The sequence below is a fragment of the Mesitornis unicolor genome, unplaced genomic scaffold (assembly GCF_000695765.1).
Source record: "Mesitornis unicolor isolate BGI_N332 unplaced genomic scaffold, ASM69576v1 scaffold13154, whole genome shotgun sequence".
Taxonomy (NCBI): Eukaryota; Metazoa; Chordata; class Aves; order Mesitornithiformes; family Mesitornithidae; genus Mesitornis; species Mesitornis unicolor.
Window position 1 is genome coordinate 23695 of NW_010178142.1, and position 16441 is coordinate 40135.

The 16441-nt window shown below is 41.7% G+C and overlaps 1 protein-coding gene across 2 annotated transcripts; it reads right to left on the reverse strand.

Annotated features, from left to right (window-relative positions):
• Window positions 1-6239: 6239 nt before the first annotated feature.
• On the reverse strand, window positions 6240-16435 carry PSMA6 (proteasome (prosome, macropain) subunit, alpha type, 6). Of its 2 annotated transcripts, XM_010182349.1 has the most exons (7): window positions 16406-16435; window positions 14007-14101; window positions 13185-13266; window positions 12796-12951; window positions 10232-10410; window positions 8023-8117; window positions 6240-6445 (listed from the first exon to the last, which is right to left on the reverse strand). In XM_010182349.1, the coding sequence occupies exons 3-7, from the start codon at window positions 13198-13200 to the stop codon at window positions 6388-6390; spliced, it is 504 nt and encodes a 167-aa protein (XP_010180651.1). In that variant the 5' UTR covers window positions 13201-13266; window positions 14007-14101; window positions 16406-16435; the 3' UTR covers window positions 6240-6387. The 2 variants fall into 2 exon arrangements, with proteins under 2 accessions (XP_010180651.1, XP_010180652.1); XM_010182350.1 differs by lacking the exon at window positions 16406-16435 and having other exon boundaries at window positions 6241-6445; window positions 14013-14054.
• Between the last annotated feature and the right edge of the window lie 6 nt (window positions 16436-16441).

A 16441-nucleotide genomic window follows, 5' to 3' on the forward strand; every position in this document is an offset into this window, starting at 1 on the left:
TGAGCTTTCATTTGTCGATAGGGCTAGCATCAGAGAACAGGAAAATCCATTTAATTTTCCTTTAGTAATAACTAAACTTCTTAAAATTGAAGAAGGACCTTTTCTACTTTATTCCTGTAATACAGACCCCTTGTAATGCTACTTATCACTAATTTGCTTTGCTATCTTCTGTTTCTGGACAACCTTATGCCCCTTTTCAGACCATCAAAACCCTCGCCTGGATGCCAGGATGTTCACAACATCTGGTTTGGGGTTTTTTTCCTCCTCCAGACTTATTTTGCAGCTTATCTCTGTAACTCTTGCCTTTGAATTTATGGGCCATTATTGCACCTCAGGCCGATGTCCCTTGCTGAACTACCTACACAGGAGCTCACGTCTGTTTCCTGCATTGGAGTGAGAAAGATGTAGGTGTCGGTGCAAAGTACTCAAAGTAGGAAAGAAAGATAAAAACATTACTTCCTGGTGAGTACTGTTGCACACAAGGGATTTAACTACTTTTGCACTTGCAAAGCTAATTTTACACTATTTTATACTTTATTTACTTGATTTGTTACTAGGTAAGAGAGGTTAGTAATGGAAACTTCTCCTGGAGATAATAACAGGCAATATCATCACCTAATCTTCTAACAACCATTCAACAAACATTTCATGTGCGCAGACACCCAGGAGGCAGAGCGACCGGGAGCTACACACTGAGAAACCCGCTGGAGACAAAATGTTCAGGCAGCTTGGCACCACCTCACGGCAATCAGGCATCGCTGGAAATCCTCCCTTCTCTCCTGTCCCTCCAGCTCCCAGCTTCGACAGCAGCAGCAACCCCTCAGCCCTCCTGCAGGCACATCCTGTTACCTTCGGGGGCAGTGAGTAACGAAGATAACCTGGTAGCCTATTTTCAAGGTTCACCACATCCTTAGGTGAGAAATGTTTTTCCTGTCAGCCAGGCGTTTCCAAATACTGTTAGCTGAAACTAGGCTAACATTCAGTGCAAATAAATTTCTTCACAACACCCTAAAGGTATGCACAGCTACAAGTGGTTTAAGGGACACAGATGAAAAAAAGAATTAAAGAAACCTTGCCCATCCCATCTGTGCTGAAGCCCAGTCCAATGACCTCTCTGGCAGCCAAATTGCTGCAGGTTTTCTTGACACCCAGTCCTACCTTCTTAAATGCCCTAGAGCTGCACTGCCCAGAGACCCCCTGCCTGGCCGGCCATGCCAGCCTCCAGGTAGATTCCAGGCAGGAGGCTTTGACAGATTCGGTTAACTGATATCCCCCCCTCCCTGAGGAAAGTGTCTGATCACAGGGGAGGATTCTGACTGCCGCTCCTACCAGATGCACCAGTGCTTTACCAGACCCTGCTTATGGATCCTGTCCTGCACTGCCCCCTGTGCTGGTACCACTATTGTGAACCAAGGTTAAACCAGTGTCCAAATTGAATTAATGCTACTTCTCTGGATGGATTTTAAAATTTATTTTTCTTTTTTAAAACATAGACTTGTTTCCAAATCCAGTTCCCTGGGTAGCCCTAGAAATTGCAGGGCTACACAACAGGTACAGAAGCGGAGGAACTAGGGATGAGCTGCTGTAACAGCACAAAGAAACCTTCTTCAGACTAGAAGGGGTAGTCTTGGTGCTGCTCAGGAAGGCTTGTGTCACCTGCTGGCAGAGGCAAATGCCACTTTGGTGCACCAGGTGCCATCACACAGGTTTAAGTCAAAGAGCAGTCAAGGGATAATGAGCTATGGCTGCTCCTGTTCCTTTGGTGATGTGGGCTGTGGTTTCCACCGTGGCTGAAACCAGAGTCAGGGCAATCCGTTTCCCTCTTCCCTTCTTTATGCCAGCACTACAGCAAATTTTATCCTACAGTGAGCCAATTCAGGTCACTAATCCAACAGAGAACTGAACCAAACAAAACCATGTTTTCCACCAGTTCAGTAAGCAGAACGGCTCGTTAGAAATGTAAATGAGCACCGGTGCTGGCTGAAGGAAGAGGGCAGGCACAGCTGGGATCAAAAGGAGGAGAGCGAGCATACCTGCAAACATCACAGCAACACCAGATGCCACTGAAAGACATCCCTGCCGTGCAGTGCCAGGCCACGCACATTCATGCCATGTTTCTCCATCCACAACCAGGTCTGAGACTCTAACTTGAGAGAGGGTTGCTAGTCTAAGGAATCCCATGGAGGATTAAATACCTTACATTCACAACTCTATGCCAGTGGGTGTCACAAGAGGCAGTTTTCTAGTAGAGAAAAGAAACAAATATAATTTGCTGGTAAAAAAGCTACCTCTTGGTTTGTGTGTTCTAATCTGCACTGCATACTATGCCGCTAAAACCTTTGCTAGGAAATGTTATTCCAGAGGCTTGTGTTTGGATGCATAGATCAGCTAAGCTGCAATGAGGTGCACAGCAAGGCCATGTAGTGCATCTGGAGCACCAGGAAACTCAGCTACAGCTGACAGGTTCTCAAAGGGACCAGGAGAAAAACACTAACTCAAAAAAACTGAAGCATACACTTCTTCACAGATGACTCAGTTCTGCCAAATGCAGTTAGCTGGATTTTGACTTGGTGGTATGCTGGGTCTATTTATTCACCAGGTTTACAGTCAGGTACATTACAGTTCCCATATTTAACACCGTAGTACAGAATTTTCATAGATGATGGTGACACAGGTAAGACTACTACTAGAAACTACTTATGCTAAGAAAAGCTTGGTGAACAGCAGCAAATACTGCTAAAAACGGGGGGTTTTGACAGTTATTTAAGAAATGCAAGTTTATCTGTACAGACAGTACAAAGGAGAAAGTGTTTTGGTTTAAAATATGAGAATCATGATGAACAAAAAAAACCAGACACTGTTTTGAGCAGCTTTGCATAAGCATGTGATGATCGTTGTTTTAGTTTGGGCATGAGAGGCTTAAGGTCACTGTTCCAATGGATCCTGAACTACAGGATGTCTTGCATTGTTTCCAAATAGTTTGGGTTACAGCAAAACAAGAGAACAGAACAAACTGTTTCTAGCAAGAACTGGCTGGAACAAGCTATGACAATTTAAGAACTTCCCATCTGAAAAAAAATATCACTGATTACCAAATGCAAAGCAATGCCCCTACCGTTATTACCCTGGTAGTGCAGGTTTTTTCCTAGAAGAAAACATGAATACTGTCATGGATACGCTTCACAAAACGTGATCTCATGAGTCAACAAGACTGCTTTGCAGAACTCAAAATAGCAGAGTTTGCTTCTGTGTCAGGGAAAAACCCAGGAAAGTTAATTGGGTTTTTTCTTTTTCTTCAGATGCCAGCAAGCTGCAGGTCTCATTCTTTCATCTTACTTCCAACAATGTGCACTGAACCAAAACATTTCTTATTTTATACACCTGGATATTGGCTTGATGAGAAACAGGACAGAGAAGGTAGAGAAGAATGCAGCATATTATTCCATGTCATTAAAACTGCTGTAATGTATCTACACATACCTCACCTGAACTCCCCATCCACATCTCTGTGCTTAAGACGATCACTGGAGGCTTTACAGTGGAGAGGCCTGGTCTAACGCTGTGCATGACAAGTTGATTCAGTACCACATGTTGCACTTCAGAAATATCTTAAATCCCATGGAGGTTCATTACTGCCAGCCTTAACTTCTTTTGTTTCCAGGATGAACAGACAGCTCCTCATGGCCCACAGACTATATTAAGATGCCCTGTGAAGCTATTTCTGTCTGTAATACATGCCGTTACTGCTTCTAGGGCCCCTTGGGGGATGAGGGATTGCTTGTAAGAAATCCAGATGCTTTTCCCAGAGTCCAACAAATACTGATTTACCTAAGATGACTGCATGTACTCGGTATTTGCATCCTGACACAACACCACACATAAAGAGCACTGGGAATGCAACAGGGACACAGTTACAAGGCTGTGCAGAGCCAGTCCGCATTTAGTACTGATAACACTGATCTGGCTCTAGCACACAAATAAGACTTGATTCTATTCCTGCTTAACCACTTGTGCAGTCACACCATAACTGCACCTACCAGAGTTTTCAGCACTGGCACAACGAGCCAAATATATGGAGCGAGCCCAAGCCTGGTATCACTCTTGACAGGCTGTACCCTAACCAGAACGTTAGGATCATACCATGCATACTCTAGTTTCTCTCAAAGTGCCAGGTTTGGAAGAGCAGCTGACACCAGGTACAGTCACCACCATGGCTGGTACAGTTTGGCTGCAGGTGCCATCTGCTCCAGGTGTGAGGAATGTGATCACAGGTACATGTAACACACGGGGCTTTCCCATCAGGTCAGGTATCGCCACCTGCGGAGCTGCTTTACCTTAAACAACAAAAAGCTCTGACTGAAAAAGAAAAGCCCCCATCACTAGTATGAAAAGGGAATGATGAATTTTCACTACAGGACAAAATACGAGCAGAAATGACATTTCAGTTGCTGCAATTTCAACTTTGCTTATTAAAATAAAGAGACACAACATTCCCAGTTAATGTATCGTACACAGCTTGTTTCATTATCTCTGAACACAAACTGGGATGTTCTGCATTGCAAAAGCATCAGGTATGAACAAACACCCATTGCTTTCAGAACCCACACCCGAGTTATACAATCACATACAAGCTCCAAAATTTAGACTTAAAGGTGTTGCAGGGAGCTTTAATACTAAATACGACGCAAAAGTGCTCTAGTCATATGGCTCTTCCTTTTAATTTGTTTTGTTCAAGAAGTCCTTAGTGCAGTTTTATATACATAATTAAAGCTGATCAAGAACAAAGTACCAATGTATTATATTTTATGGCAAAATAAATGACAACTTAAGTCTACTCAAATTCCAGGTTTTTGTACAACCAGAGTATTGGGAAGAAAGGCCCTAGGAAGTTCAGGAACTCAGCTGTCACTTGGAACGACACAGACTTTTCCAAATGTGCCATTAGTGTCTATTCTGCCAGTTGTTGCACAAACCCACACAGAATTCTCAGGTAACCAACCCAAGAGCAGAAGCAAGGGTCACTTCATCTTAACACCTATACTACACTGACACGAGGGAAGCTGAAATTCAGGAGGCACTAATAGAAATTCAGGAAGCTTTGTAAAGTCAACAATTCATAGCACATTTGAACCTCCTCAACTCAGTTATAACATAGGGTTAGCATTCTCTCTTATTAATACCACCAAACACTGAATTGCATGTCCTTTACTACAGAGAACTCAAAAAATACACATTCATGGGCTTTAACTACAAAGCAAAAAGAAAAAAATTAAGCGATCCTAGTTTTCAATGACTTATGAGTCCTTCCCCAAAGGTCTCAAAATAATCAGAGAATTTTGGAGTAATTAAAGCCAAAATAGGAATAGCATGGCAGAGGAATGAAGGTAAGGAGCTAAGTCATATTAGCTTGACATTCTTCCAAGAGGACTCTCATGTCTACCCAGCAGCTAAAAATGCCTGGTAATGCTCCCTTTCTCCTCAGCGTCTTCTCCCTCACAACTTCATCTCCCGTTTTGCTGCTGAGGCCGAAACCTCTCCAATTGCAGCAAAAAATGCACTTACCTTCACCTTGAATCAGGTTTTTGCAGTCTTCTCTTTTCTCCTAACCCAGAACCTTTGAAGGAGCAAGGGGAATTGCTTCTCAGAAACACTGTTGTTAGTGGACTTTGTCTATTGGCTCCATCCAGCCCCAACATTGTTTCTGGCGCTGCCCAAAGCCTCAAAACCAGGTAGGTGACAAACAGCCAAAATCCCGAAGTACACTGCATACAGAATCTGTGCCCCTAAATAAATGGTAGCTTCAGAGCTGTTCAATGATCGCAGGTGTCTGTTAAGTTCCCAACCTGCACCCCAAATTAATCAGTCTAAAGGAGTGCACTGGGAATCGCAGCTCAAGTTTTTTCATTCAACTTTTGTCCTATATCCTCATACAAATCTGAGCAAATATTAAGATCTTTTTAATTTCCCCACAGGTAAGCCAGTGATATTATAAGCCTTTCAATATCGGGGCAAGAAGAGAATGCATGTAAATGTAAGAATTATCTCAATACACACACCACATAATCTGATATAAAACTGTACACTAGGAGCAAATAGCTCAGATGAAAAATGCAGTGCAGAGTATAAAATTTCAGTTAAAATACAATCATTACAGAAACATTCAAAGTCATCAAGCATTTTGATGAGAATTTAATAGAACTGAAGGTTAAAAAAAATACATTAAAAGGACACACCATGTATTTCAAAAACCTGTTTTATTTGTACAGAGTAAAATCTATTATACCGTGAACGTTGTTTTCCACCCATTATCTAAAGCGATTAATAAGTGTTTTCTTTTCACCAAATATCCTGGCCAGAAGGGTCAGACAAGGGAAATGGAAATGCTAATTAGTCTCTCTCTGCCAAAGCTACAAGGTGCACATCGATCTCCGCTTCTGTAAGGATCCTGAAAGAACAAAAAGAAATCTTAAATAGCTTAAATGATTCTTCCTCTTGAGCTCCAATATTACAACCTAGTATCTACACAACTATACAATGCATCTTTCAGCCCTTTAAAGCCCCACTGCCAGGGTCACAGGCTGACATTTCAATTCTTTCTGAAAAACAAAGGAAGAATCAAAGGCACTAGAGACCACAGAGGTAACAAATGTTAGAAAAAGAGCAGGTAATTCCTCATGAGTAATGTATTTGCAAGCTGGAACCTGGTGAGAAGAAACGGGCATGGTAATTAGTGGGGAAGACAGGTTTTCACAGCCTTCTCCCTCTGCTTGTCATCCATCCTTTCTGAGAAGAACATGAGACCAGTAAACGAAATTTGGCAGAATACTACCACTGTGACCCTTGAGCAGCAGCAGAAAAGGGGTAACACAGCTCCTGCGTGCTTTCTCAAAAATGCTATGCTATTCTGTTGTCCTGAACACACACCACCAAACGCAAAGCCACCCACCATCACCATGTCAACTTTAAACACTCAGAAGACTGCACCTGTGAGACCCAAATGTTTGAAGCCTCCTGCCAGTCCCCACTTACCAAGCAGCTACACTATAGCAGCAGCAAGCCAGCCTTAACTAAATTTTAGGTAAGACATACCTAGAGGGTCATTTTGCATTAACAAAAAAGCCCCCAAGCTTATCCTCCCACATTTCATGCATACTTCTGCAGCTCTACATTGTTTTGTGAAGGCTGTCAAGGCCGCTATCTGATGTGAGTATAGCCCTCAGCGGGAAGATTTCCAGGTGTTGTCTTGACAGATTGACCAGGTAACCCTGCTGCACAGTGTGCTGTGCTCGGATTCAGGCAATAGCAGGCGAGGGAGGAAATAGCAGGAGTCCTGCTTTCATGCTTGGTGGGAATGCAGTGGATTTTTTACTCAAAGTAAAAGTTCAGCCAGTTCCAAATCATTATAGTGATTTTTAAATCCATGATCTTTTAATCTTGTCAAATTTACATGCAGTATTTCACTTCATACAAATACATAATCTATTACCTATGTACTGGAGATGTTAAAAACTGCTACAATTGTGAGATGAGCAGGAGTAATTTAAAGATCCCATTTAGAAAAGGATTAAAATAGGTAAGGGACTTGCAAAATTTTCCTTAATATAAAACAGACTTTACTTAGAGTTAATCGTCATGACTATGATTTGGAAGTAGACTCCAGATAATAGTACAAAGAAAAATTTTTATTCTTTTAAGCATGAAAAGTCATCTAGACCAGATGTACCTACCTTTTAATAATCACATAAAGCAATTCTCTTTTACAAAACAAAAGACAACACTTTCCTCTACTGGATCTCTTAACCACGTAAATTTTTTAAAAACCTATGTTAAGATACTGGTTTTTTTAAACAATGCCTTTTACCCCTGCACATTTTGAAAAGTTACATGTAAAAAACCCCAAGCCTCCAAACCTTTCATTTCGGACATTGATCTCTTTTTCGTGATTTACTGTTACACAAGAAGTTAAACCTAATTGCACATAACCAGAGAAACACACCAATTTTATCCTCACTGATCACTTACCTGAATTTAGGATTTTCCACTGTAACTACACCAACTTCTATTTCTGAAGGCTTGAAATCAATGGACAGGACAGTAGACAGGCATGTTATTGCTGTCTGAAAGATGACAAAAAAACCTGTCATTAAACAGAAAGCACTAAGGCTTTTTATTTATTTTTTTAAAATAGACATAGCATTAACAACCACCCTTCCTTCTAGATCTAAGTTATTTCCTTCCACCTCAAAGCCTCAGCTGAAAAGTTTCACATAGTATCCCCGTGTTACAGAACACAGTCCTGCTCTGGTCCTTGCCCTAGAAAGCCCAGTCTACAGAAAACAAGGGGACATGCCATTTTCATAGTGGAAAAAACCCACAGCAAAACCAACATCTTTTATCACGCAAAGATTAAAACCCCAGGTCGCAAGGACAGAACTTGAGTGGTAAACAAGACAGACGTCATCATTACAGTCCAAGATCACTCAAAGCACACGTCACTTGCATAGCCTCCATTTTGGGTTTTCTTCTGGTAATTAAAATTACATTGGCTGTTGTTAAAAGCTGAATTTCATCATGTCTTAATTTTTTTCCACCCTAATCATCACCTGTTTTAAAAGGCATTCTTTGCAACCTCACTCATACTTAATCCTGCAGAAGGGTCGTAATAATGCTAACAATGTATTCCTGAAATGATGATTGAGCACAAAATGTTCCATAAAACAGCTATGCAGCCTTTTAGAAAAGTCTTGCCTGGATTATCAGATCAGTTATTCTGACAAGCAGGCATTTCATTCTGCCAGTAATGTGTTAGGAAGTGTAGAATACCAGAAAAGACTTCTCTAAAGTTTATTTTCAATATGTTCATAATACACTGATTCTGCAATGGTTCTGTAAGATACATACGTGTCTTATTGGAGGATTGCCAAGTTGTAAAAAAAAAATCCCCAAAACAACCAAAAACCACACAAAATTCTTATCCTTGGAGCATTACCTTTAATGCACCACAAGCTTTAAAAAAAGGAAAAGCAGTGTGTGTCTGTGTGCATTAAGAACATCACCAAAACACGATTCTTGTTGCTGCTTGACAGACCTGCTTCTCCCTGTCACTGCCAACTTTTAGAGTAACAGTGCCTGATCTACATTCACAGTCTCATCATTTTGATGGCAGCAAAAAGGTACAGAACTGCATCCAGGATTTGACTGGCGGATTAATTACCAATTAAGTATTTGCACTATACCATGAAGATTTATGAATTAAAAACGAGAATAACAAAAGACTGTTTACCGCTCAACTAAGAAACAAGCACAGCATAATCAAGCTGTAGTAGAAAAATACATTTAATAAAATATTTAGCCAGGATAGAAAAAGATCTCTGGGGGAATTTCAAATACATTCCATTTCAGTATTTAACCCTCTCAGGATCTTCTCTAAAAGAAATCAGTACTTATAAAGCTATACATATAAAACTTAAGAGTTTCTGCTGAAGAACTTTCTGTTTAAACGGTACTTTCACAATAATGTGGACTTCAGATATAATTTAGCTGAATCTGCATAGCATTCAGAGGGATCTTAATACAATACTTTGTTTAATCCTGCAGGGCAGTCAGTTGCTTAGGTTATTATTTCTCATTTCAACCACTCATCTTGTGATGTGGGAAACATAACATTATGAGAGAAGAACAAGGCCTGGCAGGAGCAACAGGTGGGCCATGGAAGAGGACTGTTCAGATAGATCTCTACAGTGTAAGTGAAAAAGCAGGGATAATTGTAAAATAAGTTCATTTACCTTTAAGTAGGACACATTTTTATAATGGGCCTTGAACAACAGTTTTTACAGCAGGCATAACAACCGGTGTTATATTTACTAAACTGACAGACAAGCACCACCCCGTTAGAAATGCTTTCTAATGAAGAGTGCTTTAAGTGCCACTAGAAGCAAATTGTACTGGCATCCCCAGAATCAAGCACTGTAGTAACCAACCAGCAGCTACAGTGGGAGTGCTACAGTTACAGATTCTGCTTCAGCTAACGAAAAGCAGAGAGAGCAGATTAGATGACTACTTAAACACTTGCAAAATAAAACCATTTTTGGTTGGAATAGCTACACTTGCTCTGGCAGCAATACAGAACTGTAAGAAAGCAGGAAATGCCTAACTGCGCTCCTCTGTATCACAAGCCTACGTACACCATGTTGATTAAAAACACTTTAACATCTCCCCCCTGCTTGCCTACCTCTACTGTTTGTTCATATGTCCAATCAAATTTCTTCTTTACTTTCTTTTCAAGAAAACTGGTTGACTCTGTCTGTTTAACTCCTGCAGCTGTGGCCTTGAATCCACAATAGTAACCTGCCGGATCACACTTGTACACCTGAGGGCCGTGTTCTTCATCAATACCAATCAAAATCATACCTTGAAGAGAAAATGTGTTAATTTATTTCTTTCCTCAATGTTAGTAATTTCATTCAACTGAAGAACAGAGCAGATACTCCTCTGCCATTAACACGTGCATGCGCAGCAGTACATTTTTGGGAACTAGTCCAATACCTGGAGCTGTGATTTCCTCTTTCTCTCTAATTTGCCATTTCTTATCAGCATCTCACTACCAGATGTGCAACTCAGTTTAGTGCAAACTAGACTGCTATCATTCTCAAAGAAGGCTGCTCATTAAACACAGAAACACTTTTACTATGCTCAGTGTGCAGAGAACACAAAGTCAGGAAACACAAAAGTTCAGCCCCGATACAAAACCAGCCCAGTGACAGTTCACTTCCTGTGCATTCTGTGACACTCTAGACGTGTAAACAATAGTTCTGTTAACTTGTGCCTTCCCCCAGAAAGCAACTTTACAAACATGTTGAAATCAACGGAAGCATTAAAAGATCAACTTCAGATTTCTCAACTGCAATCATGAAATTCCTACATTACATTCCTTTTCCTCTTTCCTTTAAAGGAAAAAAATCTGAAATAAAATGTGGAAATAGATGAGTTTTTGAAGACCATTTGACTAAATGTTTTGAAGTTGGACAGGCTTCCAAGTAACACAACCTGGTCACATCACTGAAATGCATCTGTGTTCACCCACACTTTAGATTTACAGTTGTATAATCTCACTACGCATATTAAAAATAACTCAAAAGCAATGCTTGCAAAAAAAAACCCCACCAAACCCCAACCCAACAACAGAACAGAATAAGGTCACGTTTTTAAGTTATGTTCTCTTTACACTTGCGTAACTTTTCACTAGTAGTTACAGCTGATAAGCTTCTGAGCAGCTATTACTACAACAGAAAAAAATTTCCCATCATCTTTTCAATAAAAGGTTAAGGAAAGTTAAGAAAAACACTTTTTTTTTTTTTTGGTAATCACTTTCCAGTAGTATCAAGGCGTGGGAAATGCCAAGGGAAGAAAGAAACAATAATTCCTGAACATTACAAGCATAAAAGCATAGGAAAATTGCCCCACCATGGAAACTGTGGTGCAACGCTGACTGTGACTTCTTCAGTGAGAAAGGCCAGTGCCTACTATGGTTACGAGAAGTGATTCATCAATTCTGAAACTATTCTGAAGAAAAACAAAACATAAAACAAAAAAAAAACCAATCCCAAAACAACCAAAAAACACCAAGCAAACAAAAAGAAACCCAGGCAGAATGTTTAATGAAAAAGGAATAGAGGAAACATTAAGTCTTTTATCTCAGTTCCTGGATGACCTAACACTACGGTTACAATTTGCTCACAGCCAAATGTAAGAGAAAAAACAGGTCAGAACCAACCTCAGAACACTCAGGTGATCAGGAATACCTACAAAAACCATCTTTACACACATCTTTTTTTACTTAGGCTTCATTTGATGTTACAAAACAAGAGTGGTGCAGAAATGTTTGCATATAAAATATTTGTAAGCACTTATCTACATTATATAAATCATGGTTAAGAGCAAAAATTACACAGATTTTTGTCCTATACAGACTACTGAGATTTAAAAAAGCCAGAAAATCGGCACAAGTATAATTGCATCCTCCGTATGTCTGTGCTAACAGTGGTATTTACCCAGACAGAGACACTGGTAAAAGTGTCTCTCTCATTCAGAGACATCACTGTGCAGTGTAAACAGACTAGACTCCAAAAACTAAGGTGAAATAGTATCACGTGTATTAAAGAGGCTAAATCATTTACTCCAGTCCAAATGCCGAGTCAATGGTAAAATTATGGCTCTAATTCAAGACTTCCACACTGCTCTCTCATTTGGCTGCTCATCCCTTACTCCTTCAGTTACATCCATATCTTGCACAGTTTGAAGACGGATGGGAATTTCACAGAATCACAGAATCGCTCAGTTGGAAAAGACCTCTGAGATCATCACGTCCAACCGTTCCTGTCTACCCCTTAAACCATATCCCTAAGTATCTCGTCTACGCGCTCTTTAAATACATCCAGGGATGGTGACTCCACCACCTCCCTGGGCAGCCTGTTCCAGCCTCTGACGACCCTCTCAGTAAAGAACTTCCTCCTTATCTCCAACCTGAACCTCCCTTGGCACAGCTTGGTGCCGTTTCCCCTTGTTCTATCCTCCATCACCTGGGAGAAGAGACCAGCACCCACCTCTCTACAACCTCCCTTGAGGTAGTTGTAGGTGGTGATGAGGTCTCCCCTCAGCCTTCTCTTCTCCAGGCTAAACAACCCCAGTTCCCTCAGCCGCTCCTCATAAGGCTTGTTCTCCAGTATAATTTCTTATACTTGAAGTTGCAAGCTCTGACAAGAAACAGAAAGGAATTATTTCATACCCTATACTTACAGCAACCAAGAGGCCTCATTTCAGCATTCTGCGTATAGACCTGAGAAATATCTGCAATCCTTTTACACAGCATATCCACAGGGATGTCATAGCCATACTTGTACTTCCAGTTCGCAGCCTCATAGCGGGCTCTCTGCACCTGGGATCTGCTGTCAGCTAGACAGAAAGAATTCATATTAATTGCACTGAACATTTGAGAATGCACATTCCAGGCCCAACTCTAAGTTGTCTTTAAATACATACATGAGAACTAGACCAGTTCTCCAAAACCAGAGTGAGTGGAACAAATCTCCTAGAGCAGTTGTTTGCTTTATGTGATGCAAAGTTGGCAAACTACATCGAAAATCTGACACACTTCAGACAATTAAAAAAGATAGTGAATTAAGTACCTGTCATTCCTGTCATCACACAGCCAATATTTTCAGTGATTTTGAATAAATGAGTAACTGTGTTGGAATCCAGTAACTTGTCCTAAAGAGAAAACAGAAATAATGTAATAGGAAACACTATCCTTCAAGTACAAAAAACCACCAAAAAACCTCTGGATGCTCCTGTATCTACAGGAGAGCCCAAAAGAATCAACTAACAGCTAAAAATTGTCTTTCAGGCTCTCCACTATTTACTGCTATAGCCATGCAAAGGGAAAAAACAGGAGAACAGAGAAGATAAAAACCACAGTATCTGGGCAAGACTGACAGCTAAAGCATAGCCATCAAAGTCCTTTTCCCTCTGAAGAAACTCTGAATACACATACAAAAACTCACACTCTTCAAACGCAAGGGGTTTCCCCATTTGTCAAGAACACCACCACTGTGGTGAAACACCCATGAAAATCTGTTCTGCGTGCTACTGGTACGGTGTTTTCTGAGTAGGAATTAAATAAATCAGGAAACTGCTTATGGTTAACTCAGCCCTTACAAGCCAGAGTAATATACATATGCATGTTAAAGTACAGCAGGACCAACTTCTCATTTTAACTTTATCCCTTAAACAACTACAGAGAAAACCAATATTATAGTATGTGGGGAGGAAATGTACAACTGAGCACTAAATAGAGCTAGAGCTTTTAATAAGCAGAACCATAAGAAGATATTCCATTCAAACAGCAATACACATCAATGCTAATAAATACAATGTCAGTGTTGCAGAATCTCACCCCCATCTGTTTTCTCATCTCCTCCCAGTCTCCCCCTCAAAACCAGACTACTTACAGGTACTTTCTTCTGTGTGACGATTACTGCAGAATCTTTCCCACGAACAGCTACAGACGTAAGCCCGCCTTGGTTTATGGCCTTGAAAGCATACTCTAGAAAAACGTGTAAAAGTTAATTAAAAAAACCGTTAAGAGATACTAGAACAAATAACTCTGACACACTTCCCCCAGCACAGAAATCTCACCAAGTTCTTGTGTGTTTAATACTTTAATATTTGTGCAATGCTTTGAGTCTTTAAGATCTTTACTATAATGCACACAAGAACTTTCTGATGGGAATTAAGTCATTGACTCTTCACAAAACCAGTATCACCGCTTCCTTGAAATATTTCTACTTAGAACATATCTAACCAATAGCACAGCAAACTGCTTAAACTATCTTCTAAAGTAACAGGAGCAAGAAACTCAGCTGTTTTAAAAGCTGCATTAAAATCTATGGAAGAGGCTGCACAACAGGAGGGCAATAATGTGAAAATGAAGAAGAAAACTCCTGCAATGCCAGGATCTGGATGTTCAAGCTGCTGAGTCAGTGCTGTGGAAGAGCTGATTGCCAGATGCTTATGGCACTGTATTTATTATTCTCAGGCATCAGAGTACTTGTTATCAAAATGTGCTATAAAGGATGCTTTCCCTTCCCCTGCTGGATGCACAACTCTGCTCACCTCTCCACTCGCCTTCCCTGGGATGATCAGTGCTACCCTGTGGCAAAGCACAGAACCCAGTGAGACGTGAGCCAGCACTGCCCACAGACTGGTCACGTTTGAAGCCCCAGGCCAGGGCTCTGCAGCACTTATTTAGATACGTGTACAAATATCTGAAGGGAGGGTGTAAAGAAGATGGGTGGATCAAGGCTCTTTACAGTTGTGCCCAGCGACACGACCAGAAGCAATGGGCACAAACTGGAACACAGGAGGATCCACCTGAACACCAGGAAATGCTTTTTACTGTGAGAGTGATCAAGCAGTAGCTCAGGTTACCCAGGGATGCTGTGGATATCTCCATCCTTGGAGATATTCAAGTGCTGTCTAAACACAGTCCTGGGCAACCAGTTCTAGGTGGCCCTGCTTGAGCCAGGAGTTGGACCAGATGACCTCCAGAGGTCCCTTCCAACCACAGCTGTTGTCATTCTGTGACACTCGGGCACAAGCAGGAATAGGAGCAGAAATAATGCCCTCACAACCAGTTTTTCCTCACAAGCACTGACAACCAGGCTTGCTGCACCTCAGCCCCTTCTCAAACTTTTCCTATTACCTGCACTGATCAGTTTTCAAAGAGACAAGTCAAAAAGTGACATGGCTCTTACAGTATCACAAATCCAAATTGCTAGTGGTGCTTTAAGTCTGTTTTCTGCTATGTAAGTGTTTCAGTAGTACTGCACATGTTCCTTCTGAAGAGAGCAGGCCCTTGCTGTTGCCTGAATACATCACGACAGTCAGAAATTTGACCATAATCATCTTCTTTGGACAATTCATGCAGTCTGGTCCTAGCAACCTCCTTTCCTGGAGCACAGATGGATGCTATGGACATGCTGTGCAATGCACATGCAGTGAAGCCACTGCAGCTGGGGAAGTCACTAAGCTCCAGAGCAAGACAGCATCAGGATACTGCTGCCAAAACAATTCATCTGGCCCTGTTGTGAGGACCCTTCAGGAGCCCTCTCTGTGAGCTGTCCTGCCAGACTATGAGCTGGCTATGCTGTTACAGAGTATTCTGCAGAAGCGCCATGAGGCTCTGCTGCACTGTAAAGACACAAGGAAAACACTCAGTGGCCTACAGAAGATGAAGACAGGCTGCAGCTCAACTGCACAGGGTTCAAAGAAGCCTGGAAATAAAAGGATGGTCGCTGCTGTTTCACAGGCCATGATGTGCAGAACACACTGCATCCAGGTGTAACAAGAGCAAGTGTAGGCTACCTCCAAAACCTGACTTTGTTACTCTAGCATGCACCGTTGAGGCAATTCAAGTCCCATTTCAAACAGCTATTGCAGTATTCAGATTCCAAAACACAATGCTCATAAGTTTGTCAAGGTAAAATGAAAAAACCACTTTAGGATAGAAACAGCTTCTGGATAGCTGTAAGTCAGGTCTTCAAGCATCTGAAATCGAACACCGGGAATTCACAAGAGGTGAGAGGACACTCGAGAGCGCCTACCCTGCCTCTAAGCTTTCCTTATCTCATGCGAGGATTCCCTTCCCAGGCCCCCACGCCGGCACGACCGGGACCACAGTCCCCCCTCCCTAGAGGCAGCCAGGCCTGGCGGAGGTTTTCCGAGCCAGAGGGCGGGGTTTTTCCGGACCCCGCTCCCGCCTCACGCCGCGGGAAACAGCGGCAGCGTGGGCAGGCCGAGCCCGTGACAGGGCAATTCAGCGGCAGCATCCCCGAAGCCGGACACCCACCGACTTGGTAGAGGCGGCCCTCGGGCGAGAAGATAG